At 31.9% G+C, this 17,236-nt stretch overlaps 2 protein-coding genes across 3 annotated transcripts; both read right to left on the bottom strand.

The window, feature by feature from the left end:
- Positions 1-1,483: 1,483 nt before the first annotated feature.
- Positions 1,484-12,428, bottom strand: LOC124454759 (fibulin-1-like). Its single transcript, XM_047005518.1, has 6 exons — positions 12,298-12,428; positions 11,285-11,401; positions 8,926-9,048; positions 7,161-7,283; positions 5,367-5,525; positions 1,484-1,580 (listed from the first exon to the last, which is right to left on the bottom strand). Exons 2-6 carry the CDS (start codon positions 11,319-11,321, stop codon positions 1,561-1,563), a joined length of 462 nt encoding a protein of 153 aa, XP_046861474.1. The 5' UTR covers positions 11,322-11,401; positions 12,298-12,428; the 3' UTR covers positions 1,484-1,560.
- A 230-nt stretch (positions 12,429-12,658) lies between these two features.
- LOC124454593 lies at positions 12,659-15,959 on the bottom strand. Of its 2 annotated transcripts, none has more exons than XR_006951531.1 (2): positions 15,541-15,875; positions 12,659-12,685 (listed from the first exon to the last, which is right to left on the bottom strand). XR_006951531.1 is itself a non-coding variant. In XM_047005369.1 (2 exons), the coding sequence occupies exons 1-2, from the start codon at positions 15,927-15,929 to the stop codon at positions 14,612-14,614; spliced, it is 462 nt and encodes a 153-aa protein (XP_046861325.1). In that variant the 5' UTR covers positions 15,930-15,959; the 3' UTR covers positions 14,576-14,611. The 2 variants fall into 2 exon arrangements, 1 of the variants encoding a protein (XP_046861325.1); XM_047005369.1 differs by lacking the exon at positions 12,659-12,685 and adding an exon at positions 14,576-14,684 and having other exon boundaries at positions 15,541-15,959.
- Between the last annotated feature and the right edge of the window lie 1,277 nt (positions 15,960-17,236).

Here is a 17,236-nt window from a genome sequence, read left to right as displayed (position 1 = left end):
TGTTCAAATATTTTATTCATATTCTTCTCTAAATACTTTCCATGTGGAGGAAATTAACTGTTCTTACAGAACACTTTATACAATCATGACGGAGTGCTCGCTTGTACATGTGTTTTTCCGACGTTCAATCGGCCATGACGCGCGCGCATCAGTTCGCGATCTCGCGCGACGAAAGCGACTGCAAAGGGTGTTTCAGCCTTACGTAGTACACAAAAAGTGACACAAAAAGTTTCGCAATGGATTAAGTCTTCAATGGTTGTTAACTACTTGCAACGACTTTTTCCAACAGCTTAGCAAAAAAATCCTGTATGAAGGAATAAATCTTTGATAAAGAAGCAAATGATAAAAACTTTGGTGAGAGCACCCTACCTTGTGCAACGAAAATCTCCGCAATACAACAACTATTCAACAGTTGTGTTAACGTATTTTTGACTTCGTGAACGAGTTCTTTCAATAACTTCAAAGAAATATTCGCGTATTAAACAATTCAAACTCAGTGTGATGTTAAAAATCATATTAATTCGGCAACATAAAAGAAATGTTGTAGAATACTTGCTTTAAAGGTCTCTGTCGGCCATCACGCTTATTTTTTAATTTTCAATTCAAGACGCCTGCTCAGACATATACTCGTGCTCTGGTAATGAAATAATTTCCGTTTTGACCATCCGACCAAAACATGCCCTGCTATAGAAGTGGGGAGTTGCTTTACTGAAGAAAAGAGTGCACAGATGTACGTATGTTTCTCATGATATTCTGCATTATAAAGTTAAAATTAATAGGGTTACAATGTCAGTTTAAATGTGTACAAACTTTAAGTTTTTGTTTCCTATCCCAAACGAGCAAAGACGACGGAGGCTTAAATAGCTGGAAATGCTGACGGAGGATCGAGTAAACATCGTCTTCGTAAATAGAATAAAATAAAGATCAACATTCTGTGAGCCATAAAATAAGTTTATAACGTAAACTCACATTGTAACAAAAATGATGTGGCGTCTATCAATAACAACGTTTTACAACAACAAAATGTTTTATTTGTTCATAAAAGAAAGTCGTAATTCAAAACATTGATATTAACACCAAACATACCGATGCTTTCCTGTTTTGTTTATGAAACGCAACATACTTTTCTATGTAATTGTCAATTTATGAAATTATTTACCAAATGTTACCAATATTTTTAAAAAATAATATCCCTGACGCTAAGAAAACGTTATCCACCGTGGATAGTGAGTATAAAGAAACAGTCAGGGGTCGGTCACTCCAACAACAGCCCATGAAATTTGATGAAAAGACCTGGTAGCAAAGTTTTTCTGGAATGTGGTGCAGTACTAATACCAACACTATTTCATAGAGGACTATGAAGACAACTGGTAGATGTTATTGTCTTAATGACCATAATGACATTACGAATTTGTCTATTCTAGAGAATTTTTATGTAGCCGGGTAAGCTTGCAACATATAATATAAGATCTAGAAAGACCAACTTACCGAAACATTTCTTTTTGGATTTGAAAAAATTGTGTCCATTTGAGCATAGGCTTTCGTATGATCCTGGGATATTTACGCACGAGTGTTCTTTGCTACAAGGAGAAGACTGACATTTGTCGGTATCTAATGTTTTACGATAAATTGTTTTAAACTTTGTACAATACAATAAACAACTTTATGTCTAATATAAAAATGTGTACCAGGTGAACATTTTTCATTTTATTCGTTGCTTTTGAACATTTCCTAATAGATTTTATGATAAATTAAAGAACATACATGATTGTCTTAAATTTTGCATATTACATAATTGTCTTAAATTACATAATTCTCTATTATTTATGTACATAAAGAAGTTATAAATAATTGTCTTGAATTTTGATATTTGATTTGAACTAATCAATATTTAAAACTTCAAACAAACTCTGTAAGAAATGGAAGTACAAATCTTTTGTATACAAACCTTTTCCTAAAACATACAGACTACGGTTGTTTTTGAGCTGTAAACAAGTGGAGGCAAAAAAGTGGCCAAAGTTTCTTGCATTATACGTGAGTCAGTGGGAAAATCACGACTTCTTTAAATAGAGACATATCTACGCTGACCACTCAAACTAATTGCTGGTTACTATATCGAGCTAGTTATTTGTTACATTAAGAAAGTGACATGTTGAGTACGATGTAAATGAGACATTTATTAGTAATTCCAATGTTTCACATGTTGCATAAAAACACAAGTCATTGGAAATTTTTGGTCAACATTAACAGAAGAAATTAAATAACGATCATTTGCTGTACATGAAGGAAGAGTGCTTTACAAGCACTACAAGTACTAGTGCAAATAAAAATAGTTAAATCTGGTAATAGGATTGTTAAGGTAGCAGTTAAGGTGTAAATCATAACTAGTACCTACATAGTTAATAGAACTATGAAGTGTCACGTGTACGAACGATATTAGCTATTTCGAATTATTCTCGTCAATAAAAAACATATGAAAAACAACTTAGAACGTTAAAAACAATAAGATTGTTAATGGGAAAAATTCTTATATCAGATGCATATCAATTATTATATTCTTTCTTTACATGGAATCAATAATTTTTAGTCTGTTAATTCAAGATGCTGAATTAACTTTGCAAAACGAAATGCATTGACTAACATAATTATGTCAAATTATAGCGTATCATCCAGATTAAATACTCTCGACAATTTATTTACAAAACAATCCTTCGAGAAAAATTTTTTGCAAGAAACTGCATGAATCATATTTGATCCTGAAAACCAGCTGGAAAAGATGCTAGCTTCGCCAGACATGAACGTTTGCAAAAACTGCGATGCCTAAATGGGCAGAATTCAAATTCTGAGTAAAGTAAGGCCTTAATCATTACAAGCCTTTAAAACAAAGAGCACCACAACAAAGAACTGATGCTATTTCATGGCTATTGCATAAAGAAGTGTTATAAACGACCAAACGAAAAAATTTACAAAAAAATTGAAAAGGTGATTCAAAGTCAAACAAAAGTAACTTTTGGAAATGTTGCATCTTACCGTAGATTATGACAAAAATGTTCAATCAAGCCTTATTATTTTCATTATCAAATTTATTATTTTCTAAGTAAGTCAACAAAGACAAACCAATAAACCGGACTATAAACAAGCAGGTTAATTACGCACAGGAAACTAGAACGTTGACTGCATAGGAGGGGGATGTTCATCTGTTTAGTTCTGCCAGACTGATTTTTTGTTTGTTAGTGATTTTAATTTCAAAAGAAATCATTCGGAAAGAGCTCAATACATGAATATTCACAAGCGTTTTAGTTTTGGTCCTGTCTATAACGGTGAATTTCCCTTTTTAACTGCATGTTTTTTCTCTTGGCAATTGGTAACGCTGTTTTTTTTATGATTTTTCTCTCATGAACATTTTTCTAAAAATTCTGATAAAATCACCCTCTCTGTCTTTAAACGATTTTTGATAGTTTCGGCTGTTATGTTATAATTAAGGTTTTTAAGATGTCTAATCCTGAACAATTTGCACTGACGTCTGCTGCAACTTTGAAATATATATTTCTGTGAATCTTGCGTTTGAACTTTATTTTAATTTTCAAAGTTCATGAGTAATGAAACGTACTTGTCGTTATGTTTAGAATCTTTATTCTTACCATACAATTCTGCTTATTTGGTTAGTCAAATATTGAGTTGAGTTATCATTAACAAGTGAAATAAGTAATTATGTATCATCGCTATGATAATTATTCAATCGTATTTTGTATTCATGTACATAACTTGAATCTAAGAATCTGGGTGTGTTTCACCTAATGCGCTATGCATTAGTACGTGACCATCTAAGATTTCTTCTAAATCGGAATGGCCAAAAAAATTTGGAATTTTATTATTGGGTGCAAGTAGGCTCATTAAAAATTTATATAAGTTTAAGTGAGCTTCCTCTAAAACGTTACGTATAACTATACTAACTATACTAAACGTATAACTATAGTAAACATATAACTCTCAATTATTTTTGGGATTAAAGAGAACCCCACTTCACGCATTTCACATCTTTATTGAATAAACGTCTCTAAGTATAGGCCAAGAAACTTTTTTGGATGTTATTTTTTATTTTGGTTGAATATTAGGTTTGCCTTTTTTCAGATTGGCCAAATTCTTGGTACAACATTAATATTGATTCAGGTGATAATACGTAATGATACGTCCTTGGGTATAACTATTCTTAACGTCATCATTAATGAATTTACACCCATGTCGAGATCGGGGAAACACAGTGTGTTGCTTCTAGGCGTGCCAAACCCACCCGTATTTGGTAAAGAAGGCGATAATTCCAAGCCTGTCAGCTATTTAACCTGGGTAAAAAGAACAGAAAATACCGAAGAACTTCTCACGAGATGAAGCCATTGTAAACGTGTGCTGATTACGGAAATATGTAGTTGATAATGTCATCAAGTTCAGTAGAGAATTACTTGACAGAGTCGTGGTGATGATTTTGTCAATTCTTAATGGAGGGATGATTAGTAAAAAAAGATTTGTAGCTCTCTGGTGGATGCTTGGTGAAGTTTTGTAGAATACTAAGGATTTTTAAAGAGTGAAAATCTTTTATTGTAGGACTAAATGGCACCCTGGGTTGAACAAACAGAGTTTACCAAATCTGGACAATCACGAATACGGAACTTTTGCTGAGCTCTTACAAAGCTTTTGTAACTCTGTTTTACATACCTTTATTAAAACCTATGGTAAATATCCATGCTTTCACACTTTGCTAGTGGATTTATTTTATGGCAGTTGTTGTTTGAGCCTAAACTCGCGTTGCTTCCGATAAGTATATTTATAACATTCAATGAAAATTTGTACATTGCAAGAAACTACAAAACTACAAGTAAGCACGTGCTGATACACGTAATTTACATAAAAGACGTTACATGGTTGGTTGATAATAATCTATCATGATATTAAGTTCATAATGATAGGGTGACATTATTACACAAATTACTACACTTTCCTTATTTCATTATAAAGACGTGGCTTGGCAAACACTTACATTACACTTATACATACGGCAGTGTCATTTTGGCTACAAAGAAAATGTTGAAAATGATCTATTTTAACTTTACTTTTTGTTATTGTAAATGTATTTACTAAGTTATCTTCGTTGGCAATTAATTAAGTTCATTGTTCCGCGCTACCTGCACTTTGCTTCTAATAAAATGATTTTTAATTTCTATGTGTTTAAACGTTGTTTTTTTTTGAAAAGCTTGGTTTATCCTGATATTATTGCTCCCTGGTTGTGTGCTTTGATTTTAGCCCCACTGTTCTTTTCCACTATGCTTAAATCATTGCACCCAAGCTAAAGTTGTACACTCTGTTTTACTTACATAAAATAGGAATAACGTATGGGCAGTCCCAATCGGACTTTTCATGTTTGGGCGGTACAGGTTGTACACAACGAGGACCTCTTTTGCAACCGTATGAGCCTGGGGTATTATAGCATAAGTAACACCATTCACAAGGAGAAGACTGACATTCGTTGATATCTATAATAATAAAGAGTCAAAAAAGCTGTAATAACTTCAAATAAACAGCAAGACAAATGCCTGCTTTTTAAAGTCTAACCACACACACAGAATGAAGTTTCAAAATCCCGTCGCAACTTTTCATGGCGTAGCTATAATTTGAAATAATTTGGCAAAAAAAACATGCCATTGTTGAAAACATTAAATTGCCATTACTTGGCAGGAGCGAGATTTCTGTGTTGCTCACATTGAGTATGAGTGTGATTGAAGTTTTAGAATACGGGCAAAATTCAGTAAATTCACGCAAAAATACTCATTCATAATACATCATACACCATTTGTATCATATATGAAACATATCACCTTGTATACATCAAAAATGTTGAGACTACTATTACAAAAAATTCTTAGAATCATTTGACCAACATTTTTTGATGTCAGGGTCAGGCAGACTTTATAAAGTTTTTGAAATTCCACTGACGGCTAGCTAATATAATCAAAACTAATATTACTCTGGACAATATTGTTTCCGTTATATTGATTTCAAACTGATTGCCTACTCGATGGTACTTGATAAACTAAAAGATTTTTATATTAAATGGAAATCTCAGGGAGGTAGTAGATCAGAGATGATCTCCCCAACAGATGATTTTTGTCAGAAATTTTAAAATTATAAGGAAATGTAACAACAACTAATTGTTCTTAAATTCAGGGAAAATGCTGCAATAAGAGTAATTCAATTGAAAATTCAATACTAAACCTACTATATCTCCAATCTACTTTCTTTTTATGTGCTTTCTGTAGTCATTTTTGATTGATTGATAAACTTTATTTAAACTCATTAATTAGCCTTTTCAGCAATAGCAACATGAAAAATGGCAATTGCACTTTTGCACTACACATAATTTTTTGACCATATGTCTTAACTCAAATGACAGATGACATATTTTAAACCAACAACCTAAGAATATTGTAAACAATGATGTGGCCTTTAATTAAGAAATAAAAGTTGTTTAATGTTTTTGCACAGGCTTAAGCCATCCTCGAGGAGACCTTTGGAAGTTAGAATTTGAGAGCTGATCGAGAATTTGAAAGTTCTCACAAAACGTCTCTAAGGTTTGCATAAGCCAGTGCAAACACGAAAACATCATTTATTTCTTTTATAAAGCAACAAGATATTGAAACAGACAAATTGAAAACAGACGTTTTAACTTTACCCCTAAAATGCATTTATGATCGATTTGCATTTGATTGATTTGATTGGTTGAATTCATATCTGTTTTGCACAGACTAATGAAAACACAGCTATTGACCAATCAGAACCACATTTTACTGTCTTTACTTTTAAATTGAATTCTAATTAAGTGAATGCCAACTTTATGTTGGTTTCACATAAAACGCTCACTTTAAACAAGCTTAAGTCAGTTATAATGTAACATAAACCACTAATTGTTATCTATTTAGCTTTTAATTCACTTAAACAGCAGAGACTTTCGAGAAACGCCCTTCTTGAGTTAGCTAATAATTTGTGCATTTGAACACAAGACCTTGTCAAGCATTTCCCATATTTTAATAGTTCAAGCAGTTTTCAAAGAATTTTCATGAAGTCACGTAAGCTTGCAACATTAGTTAAAGGATCTAGAAAGACCAACTTACCGATACATATCTTTTTGGATTTGTCAAGTTTGTATCCAGTGGAGCATCGACATTCGTAGGAGCCTGCGATATTTATGCATGAATGATCTTTGCCACAAGGAGAAAACTGACATTCGTTGGCATCTATAATTATAAAAAGTCAAAAAAGCTGTAATAACTTGAAATAAACAGCAAGACAAATGCCTGTTTTTTAAAGGCGTACCCCCTAACCACACACAGAGAATGAAATTTCAAAATCCCCTCGCAAATTTTCATAGCGTAGCTACAATTTGAAATATTTTGGCAAAAAAAACATGCCATTGTTGAATACATTAAATTGCCATTACTTGGTAGGAGCGTGATATCTGTGTTGCAATCATTGAGTATGAGTTTGATTGAAGTTTTAGAATACGGGAAAATTCAGTAAATTCACGCAAAAATATTCATTCATAATACATCATACCCCATTTGTATCATATATGAAACATATTACCTTGAATACATCAAAAATGTTGAGACTACTATTACAAAAAATTCTTCGAATCACTTGACCAACATTTTTTGATGTCAGGGTCAGGCAGACTTTATAAATTTTTGTAAATTCCACTGACGGGTAGCTAATATAATCAAAGCTCATATTACTATGGACAATATTGTTTCCGTTATATTGATTTCAAACTGATTGCCTACTCGATGGTAAATGATAAACTAAAAGTTTTTTATATTAAACGGAAATCTCATGGAGGTAGTAGATCAAAGATGATCTCCCCAACAGATGATTTTTGTCAGAAATTTTAAAGTTATAAGGAAATGTAACAACAACTAATTGTTCTTAAATTCAGGGAAAATGCTGCAATAAGAGTAATTCAATTCAAAATACAATACTAAACCTACTATATCTCCAAGCTACTTTCTTTTTATGTGCTTGCTGTAGTCATTGTTGATTGATTGATAAACTTTATTTAAACTCATTAGTTAGTCTTTTCAGCAATAGCAGCATGAAAAATGGCAATTGCACTTTTGCACTACACATAATTTTTTGACCATATGTCTTAACTCAAATGACAGATGACATAATTTAAACCAACAACCTAAGAATATTGTAAACAATGATGTGGCCTTCATTTAAGAAATAAAAGTTGTTTAAGGTATTTGCACAGGCTTAAGCCATCCTCGAGGAGACCTTTGGAAGTTAGAGCTTAAAGCTGATCGAAAATTTGAAAGTTCTCACAAAACTACTCTAAGGTTTGCATAAGCCAGTGCAAACACGAAAACATCATTTATTTCTTTTATAAAGCAACAATAAAGTGAAAAAGACAAATTGAAAACAGATGTTTCAAATTTAGACGTGAAATGCATTTATGATCGATTTGAAATTTGATTGATTTGATTGGTTGAATTCATATCTGTTTTGCACAGACTAATGAAAACATAGCTATTGACTAATCAGAACCACGTTTCACTGTCTTTACTTATAAATTGAATTCTAATTAAGTGAATGCCAACTTTATGTTGGTTTCACATAAAATGCTCACTTTAAACAAGCTTAAGTCAGTTCTAATGTAACATAAACCACTAATTGTTATCTATTTAGCTTTTAATTCACTTAATCAGCAGAGACTTTCGAGAAACGCCCTTCTTGAGTTAGCTAATAATTTGTGCATTTGAACACAAGACCTTGTCAAGCATTTCCCATATTTTAATAGTTCAAGCAGTTTTCAAAGAATTTTCATGAAGTCACGTAAACTTGCAACATAAGTTGAAAGATCTAGAAAGACCAACTTACCGATGCATTTCTTTTTGGATTTGTCACGTTTGTATCCAGTGGAGCAATTACATTCGTAGGAGCCTGGGATATTTATGCATGAGTGATCTTTGCCACAAGGAGAAGACTGACATTCGTTGATATCTATAATAATAGAAAGTGAAAAAAGCTGTAATAACTTGAAATAAACAGCAAGACAAATGCCTGTTTTTTAAAGTCTTACCCCTAACCACACACACAGAATGAAGTTTCAAAATCCCCTCGCAAATTTTCATGGCGTAGCTATGATTTGAAATACTTTGGCATAAAAAAAACATGTCATTGTTGAATATATAAAAATGCCATTACTTGGAAAGAGCGTGATATCTGTGTTGCAATCATTGAGTATGAGTTTGATTGAAGCTTTAGAATACGGGCAAAATTCAGTAAATTCACGCAAAAATACTCATTCATAATACATCATACACCATTTGTATCATATATGAAACATATCACCTTGTATACATCAAAAATGTTGAGACTACTATTGCAAAAAATTCTTAGAATCACTTGACCAACATTTTTTGTTGTCAGGGTCAGGCAGACTTTATAAAATTTTTGTAAATTCCACTGACGGCTAGCTAATATAATCAAAACTAATATTACTATGAACAATATTGTTTCCGTTATATTGATTTCAAACTGATTGCCTACTCGATGGTACTTCATAAACTAAAAGATTTTCATATTAAACGGAAATCTCAGGGAGGTCGTAGATCTGAGATAATCTCCCCCAACAGATGATTTTTGTCAGAAATTTTATAGTTATAAGGAATGGTAACAACAACTAATTGTTCTTAAATTCAGGGGGAAATGCTGCAATAAGAGTAACTCAATTGAAAATTCAATACTAAACCTACTATATCTCCAATCTACTTTCTTTTTATGTGCTTGCTGTTGTCATTGTTGATTGATTGATAAACTTTATTTAAAAAAATTAATTAGCCTTTTCAGCAATAGCTACATGAAAAATAGCAATTGCACTTTTGCACTACACATAATTTTTTGACCATATGTGTTAACTCAAATGAAAGATGACATATTTTAAACCAACAAATTAAGAATATTATAGACAATAACGTGGCCTTTAGTTAAGAAATAAAAGTTTTTTAATGTATTTGCGCAGGCTTATGTCATCCCCGAGGAGACCTTTGGAAGTTAGAGTTTGAGAGCTGATCGAGAATTCGAAAATTCTCACAAAACGTCTCTAAGGTTTGCATAAGCCAGTGCATCATTTATTTCTTTTATAAAGCAACAATAAAGTGAAACAGACAGGCCCAGTAGAAATTTAATGACATCTACTGAAAAACGTTATTACACATTATTTACATACATTTTTTTACCTTATTTATTGTACCTCTTAAAAATATTGGGAATATATGTTTTTAAAGGAAGTGAATGCTTAACAGTAAAACCTAATTTTCTTACATCGAAAGTTAACAAGATATGTATGAATGAACATTATCAGTGCATACCACCCATACTAAGCGGTAGATGACTAATTGCGCGGCCTGTAAGCTTAGAAAAATTTGTGGGACTTTAAGTAATATAACTTTCTCCCAAAAAGTTCAGTATTTTGAAGACGTTTCCGTTTCTTATGCTCCATTGCCTTTGCTTCAGCTTTGTTACTCATAGTGTAAACATAGTAGAATAAATTTAAATTTCAGACGAGATAAACTCACTAGTTTATGAGCTCTAAACAAAGAGCATTATAATAGTATATCGTACAGTTTCTAACAGGATATATTATTGGAATTTTGAACAATTATCTCATCTTGGAGGTCTGGAAGCATGTCTGTCAAAATGCTTTTTAAAGTTTGGATTTACAGAATTCTTAGTTTACGAAAGCCAAGCAATAATAAACTCAAGACTGTCTAATATGGTGTATCTAGGTTAGCAGGCCATAGCTAGATTACTAACTTTAGGAGGAGTGTTAAACCTAACCCTAACCCTAATCCTAACCCTAACCCTACCCCCTCCTTAATGTAGAGAAAATCAAAATGTCTTAATGCTAACATATGCTATTGTCATTTAGAGAACCATACACTTTCAATATTGTGTGCCGAGGGAAGTTTTAAGTGTATTGAAGCTTTTCATAAATTTATTACTGATTTCCTGCTTGATTGTATTGATAATGATGAACTTGTATGTGTGGCTGCGAGCGTTATTTTTGTGGTTACATGTAAAATGTAGATGCAGCAAAATTCCTTGCACAGAAGCAACAGCACAGAGAACAGCTCAGGATTCTCAACAAAGAACAAAGTTTCAAAACTGCACAGAGATGCTCTTTATTCATGATCGGTGATAAAAAATCTTCATAAATACAGTAATAAATCCATACCTTGGCACGAGTTACATTCTCCTGAGTATCCTTCCATACACGTGCAGTTCAATGTCCCATTAATTTTATGATAGTATGTGTTGGGTCCACACAAAGGAAAGTGAAAAGTGCTTGTCGCTATATCGATCAATAAAATTAAAAATAAAATCAACCAGGGATTTTAAACGAAACATATTCTTCCTCAAAGAACACAATTTGTCACTCAGTATGCACGTTGACGTACCCAGCAAGCAAGTTTGTTATGCAATGTTGGTTTTTGGTGTTACGCATTTCGTAAAAACAAAACAATTAAATAAATGTTGAAAATTTACAGAGTATGAACAAATTTGCTGGCCCATTGAGACACTTTAAGGGATATACTAAAGAAGTAAGATAAATGAAAAATGTTCAGAAAATTATCAATTCATCAGTAGTTCTCACAAAATGTGTCAAAGCTCATGTATTTTGGCATGGCTTTGCCTTGTTTATTTCAAGTAAAATGAATAAACAATTAATCTCGAAAACCATGAGAGTACTTCGTAATCGCCTCAATTTGAACAGCATGCACAAAGAAAATGAAAAGTTTCAAATCTAGTTTAATCCAAAGATGTAAAAGTTTAAACTCTGTTTTGCAATATACTGAAATTTTAAGAAATTTGATAAACATTAAGCTCACTGCACAACATGCTCAATTTGGACGTTTTTGTCTTTCAATCTATTTTCATGATATTTTTTTTTTCAGACTGATTTCAAGCCCAAGTGATTGTTTAAATGATGTAAGAAACAATAAAGACTTAAATTTAACACCCAAGAAGTTTGATAAGAATAGACAAACGGCAAAAATGTCCAAATTAGACACTTTGCACTTTGAACTTAATTTTCATCAAATTTTTTATAATTTTGGAAGGAAGAACAACTGTTTACTAAGGCAATGTAACTTTCAACTTTTTACCGTCTTTCTATTTTATGAACATTAGCGTGGGGGTTTTTTCAAGTCTTAGATTATTATGTTAAATAAGTAAATATTTACCTACCGTTTTTGTCAGGAGTGATACTGTGTATTGCTACAGCCAAATCAAGATAAGCGTTGTTTACAGGAAGAAAATATTTACGTCTCGTACGTTGATCTGTTGTGTTATGGACACTAACGACACTACGTCCAACACTAGTCATGATATAAATGAAATCCCCAAATACTGCCATGGGACCTCGTGAAGTTCCAAAATCAGTTACATTTTGGGAGTAGTAAACATAAGAAAAATATTTCCGTTTGAAACTCGCCAATAAATCTTCTCTTTAGCCATGTCAAGCGTTAGATCATGTGCTATTGACTGAAGTGAAACTGAAAGAATATGATGTTTATTTGCAGTCATGTTCCATAACCATAAGAAAACATCTGTACTTTCTGCCAAGAATAGATACCTTAATAAAAATATTTGTTTTGTACATTAGTTTTCTATACGTACTGAAATACATAAACAATTGGCAGGCTAATATATGCAAGAAAGGAAAGATAGAATACTTTTTAGTTTAGACAAAGATGTTGTCAAAGTATTCAGAACTACCTTCATATACAGACGGTTTAATGGAACATATTCATAAAATTTGATAATATAGCAACATAAAGCTATTGTAACTAACAGGAAAAGATCACCTTTATCATTTGAAATCTCTCTTTTAAAAACCGAACTAAAATATATGAAGTATTTAAACATTGCATGAAATTCAGAGCATAATAATAAATGTAATATGTTATTTTTATTCACATAACTTCTATAATGATTGGTATTGTTTGAGATTATTGTCGGAATGAGTAATGCTGTAGTTTGGAGTGGCTGCTGAATGAATTGTGTTGGTAATTGATAATGCTGAAAATTAGCTGATGCGTGGAAATTTTGTTCGAATTGAAAATTTGGTGTTGGTAAATGATATGCACCATTTAATGTAGATATAAAATTAAGAAAGCTTTGTTATTTCAATTTTAAGTTTTCTTAATTTTTCAGTTTCATCTTGCATAAAAATTAGCAGCTCCTTGGATGGATCATCGTCCACAAATGTCTTTAAAAGAGCTATAGCTTCAAAAACATTGTCTTTTGTTGATACTTTTTTTCAGTTTGTTTGGACAAACGATTTTTTTAAAACTATCTTAACCTTCTCTTTTTATTTGTCAAATTTTTTCATTGTTTTTCTGAAAAATCAGAAAAAGATTGACACTGGAGCTAACGCTATTGGTATCATTTAAAAATATCGCCATGTCATGTTCGTGTTTTTAAGAATCTTTGGATTGGACAAGCTGCAAAAACTGCTTGAACACTATGGCCTTTTCTTTATCGAAAATGTTTGATGCAACTGGCAGTTTTGATTATCATCGCAGCACACTTGCAATCTCCAATACTTATCAATCAACAATTTCTTAAATATATTACGCATTTGAGTAAGAGCAAAGTCCATGTCTTCTTGTCGTTCATTGCACCTTGCCCCGAACTCTTTAAAAACTTGTGTTCGTGAAACTTAATTTTTTCTTGTAATATGATAACAATTAATGCCTAATATAAAGTTTTAATTAGAGCTATAGAAATAAACCAAAAGCTGTAAAATTGAATTTATACTGACGTTTCGTCCTTACTCAAGACATATTCAGGCAAGTAATAATTTATAATGAGATTTTACGACAAGATATTGTATTTACAAAAGGTGTTAAATTACGTCTAAAGGAGGCGGTGTCAAATGGATTACATGATAAAGAAGTTGGGAAGTAAAATTTAGTGAAGTTAAGAGAGGTTAAGTGGAATGGAACCTCCTTGCACGAAGAGTGAAGACTTGTATTTATTGATTAGAAGGCTCTCATGAATGGAGAGTTCATAGGAATCGTTAGAAGAGGAAATTATTTCAAAGTCGTAAATTATTTATAACATATTCAGAAAGCTCTCGCTCCACATGGCTTTTAAGCCAATTTCTTTTTAATCACATGATTATTATATTCAGATTCATCATCAGTGGAGCAGCTGCAGACCTAACGTTTTCCTAAGCTACACTAAGAAACACTGCATGAACTAAAGGTAGTGGAATGATTTTCCATTCAGGTTATTTGATTGGATGTGTGATTAGATTTATTAAAGGAAAGTGTGCAGCCAATTAATTTGCAGCTCTCGACTTTTCAATATACTCTGCCATTCAATGCAAGTTAAAAGAAGGCTTGAAAAACTATAAACTTGATATATTGATTATGTTTTTAAATTGCCACATTTTGAAAACTAAAATCCATTTTATATTTTTCATGTAACTACGTTGGAATGTGTGTAGTTCTTTTTATCTTCATTACAAAACGAAAAGTTGAGGTTTTTACGTTCACCACATTCGTGAATATTTTAAAACTTTATTGCCATTCCGTATTGAGATTGTTGCACATCTCTTACACTGCCTCAAAAAAGTATACAAAAGAGCACAGTATAGCAACAAACAATGCTCCCAATTTGTTGAAATGTTTTGTGTAGGGCATATCTTATTAAGCATATGATTACCATGGAGGCGTCAAGCAAATTGCTTTTTCTGACAAAGAAAAGCCCTCTTAGGTGGCTAGCCGAAGCCAGTAATGGAATTAAATGTACAACACTAAGTTGCACATTGAAGTCGTACTACTTTTTTGTAGGTTGTGGAAAGCCAAGGTTCTGTGAGTATTTGACTAAAGTTTTATGTGCAAAGTAATTATTTAATATTTTATTTCAGTTTCTAACGCTCTGTTTTATTTCATTTAATGACTTCATCATATATAAACATTGATCCCTCCGTTGTTACCTTTTTTTTCAAAGCTCTTTGGTTGCTCAACATAAATATCGCTGTCGATTTTTGAAATTTCAGGATCTGCATGTTATTTTCTACTGCATGTGTGCTGAATAATCACACGAAACGTGTTCATTATTGCAGTTGGTTTGAAATGCCTTATAGTCACGCAATAAAATTTTGCTGGCCAAATCTCTCCGAAAGACGTTGATTTTAATAAAATCTGTCGAACTATATGACGTTTGTTTCTTTATAGCCAACAAAATACTTAATATTCGCTCCCTCGGGAAAAGCGAGTTTTGATTTCCCGGAAAATCGATATTTTTTCTATTATTAAACCTTTAAATAACAAACCATAATACGGACTTATAAAATTCAACTTTTCTATTAAATTAAAACACCGTCTCTACCTTACTTAAGAAAACCCCCAATAGATTGAGATAGTTTATTAATTTTACGCTTACAAGTAAATAAAAAGAATTTCAATATCGCCTTACCCATGTTTTGAGTCAAATGCAATGCTGGAAAATTGTAAGCCTGGTTGAAGCCTCATAACACTTGTAATGTTCTCTTGAAATGTAATGTTCAAATAAATTTGGTAGATAATGTTCGTGGAGTCAATGTAAAAGATACGACGACCAATCCAGTCAACTGTAATGTCATGAACAGAAACATTTTTCGCAAAAATTTCGTTTCTAGTCAAGTCAAGATTTCCCCGTTTTATGTCTTTGTCATCAATGTAGTAAAGCACATTCTCAACTACATCAATTTCTATGTCATTATATCTTGATGCATGGTCAGATTTATTCTTACTTGAGCCATTAATAGTGCTGACATGAATATCTCCAGTAATAGAATCAACAGAGTATATTTTATCAAAGCTCATAATAATCAAATATGGCTTTGGATAAACATCTAAATAAATAATAAAAAATATAAATAACAACGATGAGAGTGGATTATAAAATGCAAATTTTATAGACTTTACGATCATAATATTTGGTGAAAGACCAGAATAAGTATTTTTAGAAAGAATTTTTCACTGTAGAAATATTACTAATAACTGAAATTAGATTGGCTGCACAACTTCTACCTATTTTGTTGAATATTGTTTTTGGTGCTATGAACAAGAAACTATGAAAATTTGTCAAATCTAAAGATTATACCTTTGTAAAACACATTTCTGTTTGCATTTGCATCATTTCTTTGTTGTATTGTTTTACTTCCTTGCATGCAGTTGTGTTATCGTCATTGCCATTTTATCAACGCAAGTTTCCATCCATTCTTTCACGTTGTCTTTTAATGTCTCTAAGCTTTTCTTGCAGATTGATATGTCGTCATTACCATTTACTATTTGGCCACTAATAGACAGGATTATGAGAGTCCCAAGAAACGCTTTTGTTGAGCTTGATATCATCTTTATTTTCTATTTATTAGAAGGTGGACGATTACTAATTTCTTTAAAGCTTTTGTAGTAAAACATTTACTTTATTTATGAAAGGCTTATCATCAATATAATCATATAATCATTTGTTCTTAAACTTTTTGGTATATAAATCAAGTATTGATTTCTATAATTATGTAACATTTTAACTTCCTTCTCCAAAAGTATTTTCACGTTTGCTTTCAGATAATTTATGATGATTGGATATTGTTGCAATAGATTAGACAAATTGTTCATTATAAAGACTCATGTTTACAACAATTCATATAAGTAGAGTTCATCCGCCTAGAACGTGTTTTCAATAAATAGATGTAAGGTTTCTAGCAAACGAAAGCATAGAAAGAAATAAAACATTTCAATGTCCACTATAAGGAAATGACGCAATATATGAAATTCACCAAGAGCGGTTTAGAAAAATTTAAAATGGGTTGATTTCAAATTTGCTCATGTTAACTCAGTTTACCAGATGAATGGGAAAGACGTATTGCTTAACTAAGCCAGCAAAATTAAATGCCAAATAATCTGTTGCGCAGTGTTTAACAGACTAGCAGGCCTCTCTGTAACTACATGTCGTCTAGTTACAGAAATGAAGGCCGTTAAACAATACATGATATTCTGCTTTACAACATCTGTCAGTCGTATAGAGAAGTTCGACTCTCATAATTATATAAATTCTGAATTGAATGAAATTTATGAGTATTTTGACAGAACTGCTAAAGTAAAGAAAATCTAAAAGCTAAAAATTCTTA

The sequence above is a fragment of the Xenia sp. Carnegie-2017 genome, unplaced genomic scaffold, assembly GCF_021976095.1.
Source record: "Xenia sp. Carnegie-2017 unplaced genomic scaffold, XeniaSp_v1 HiC_scaffold_3, whole genome shotgun sequence".
NCBI classification, from domain to species: domain Eukaryota; kingdom Metazoa; phylum Cnidaria; class Anthozoa; order Malacalcyonacea; family Xeniidae; genus Xenia; species Xenia sp. Carnegie-2017.
This window is presented reverse-complemented; position numbering and strand designations above follow the sequence as displayed.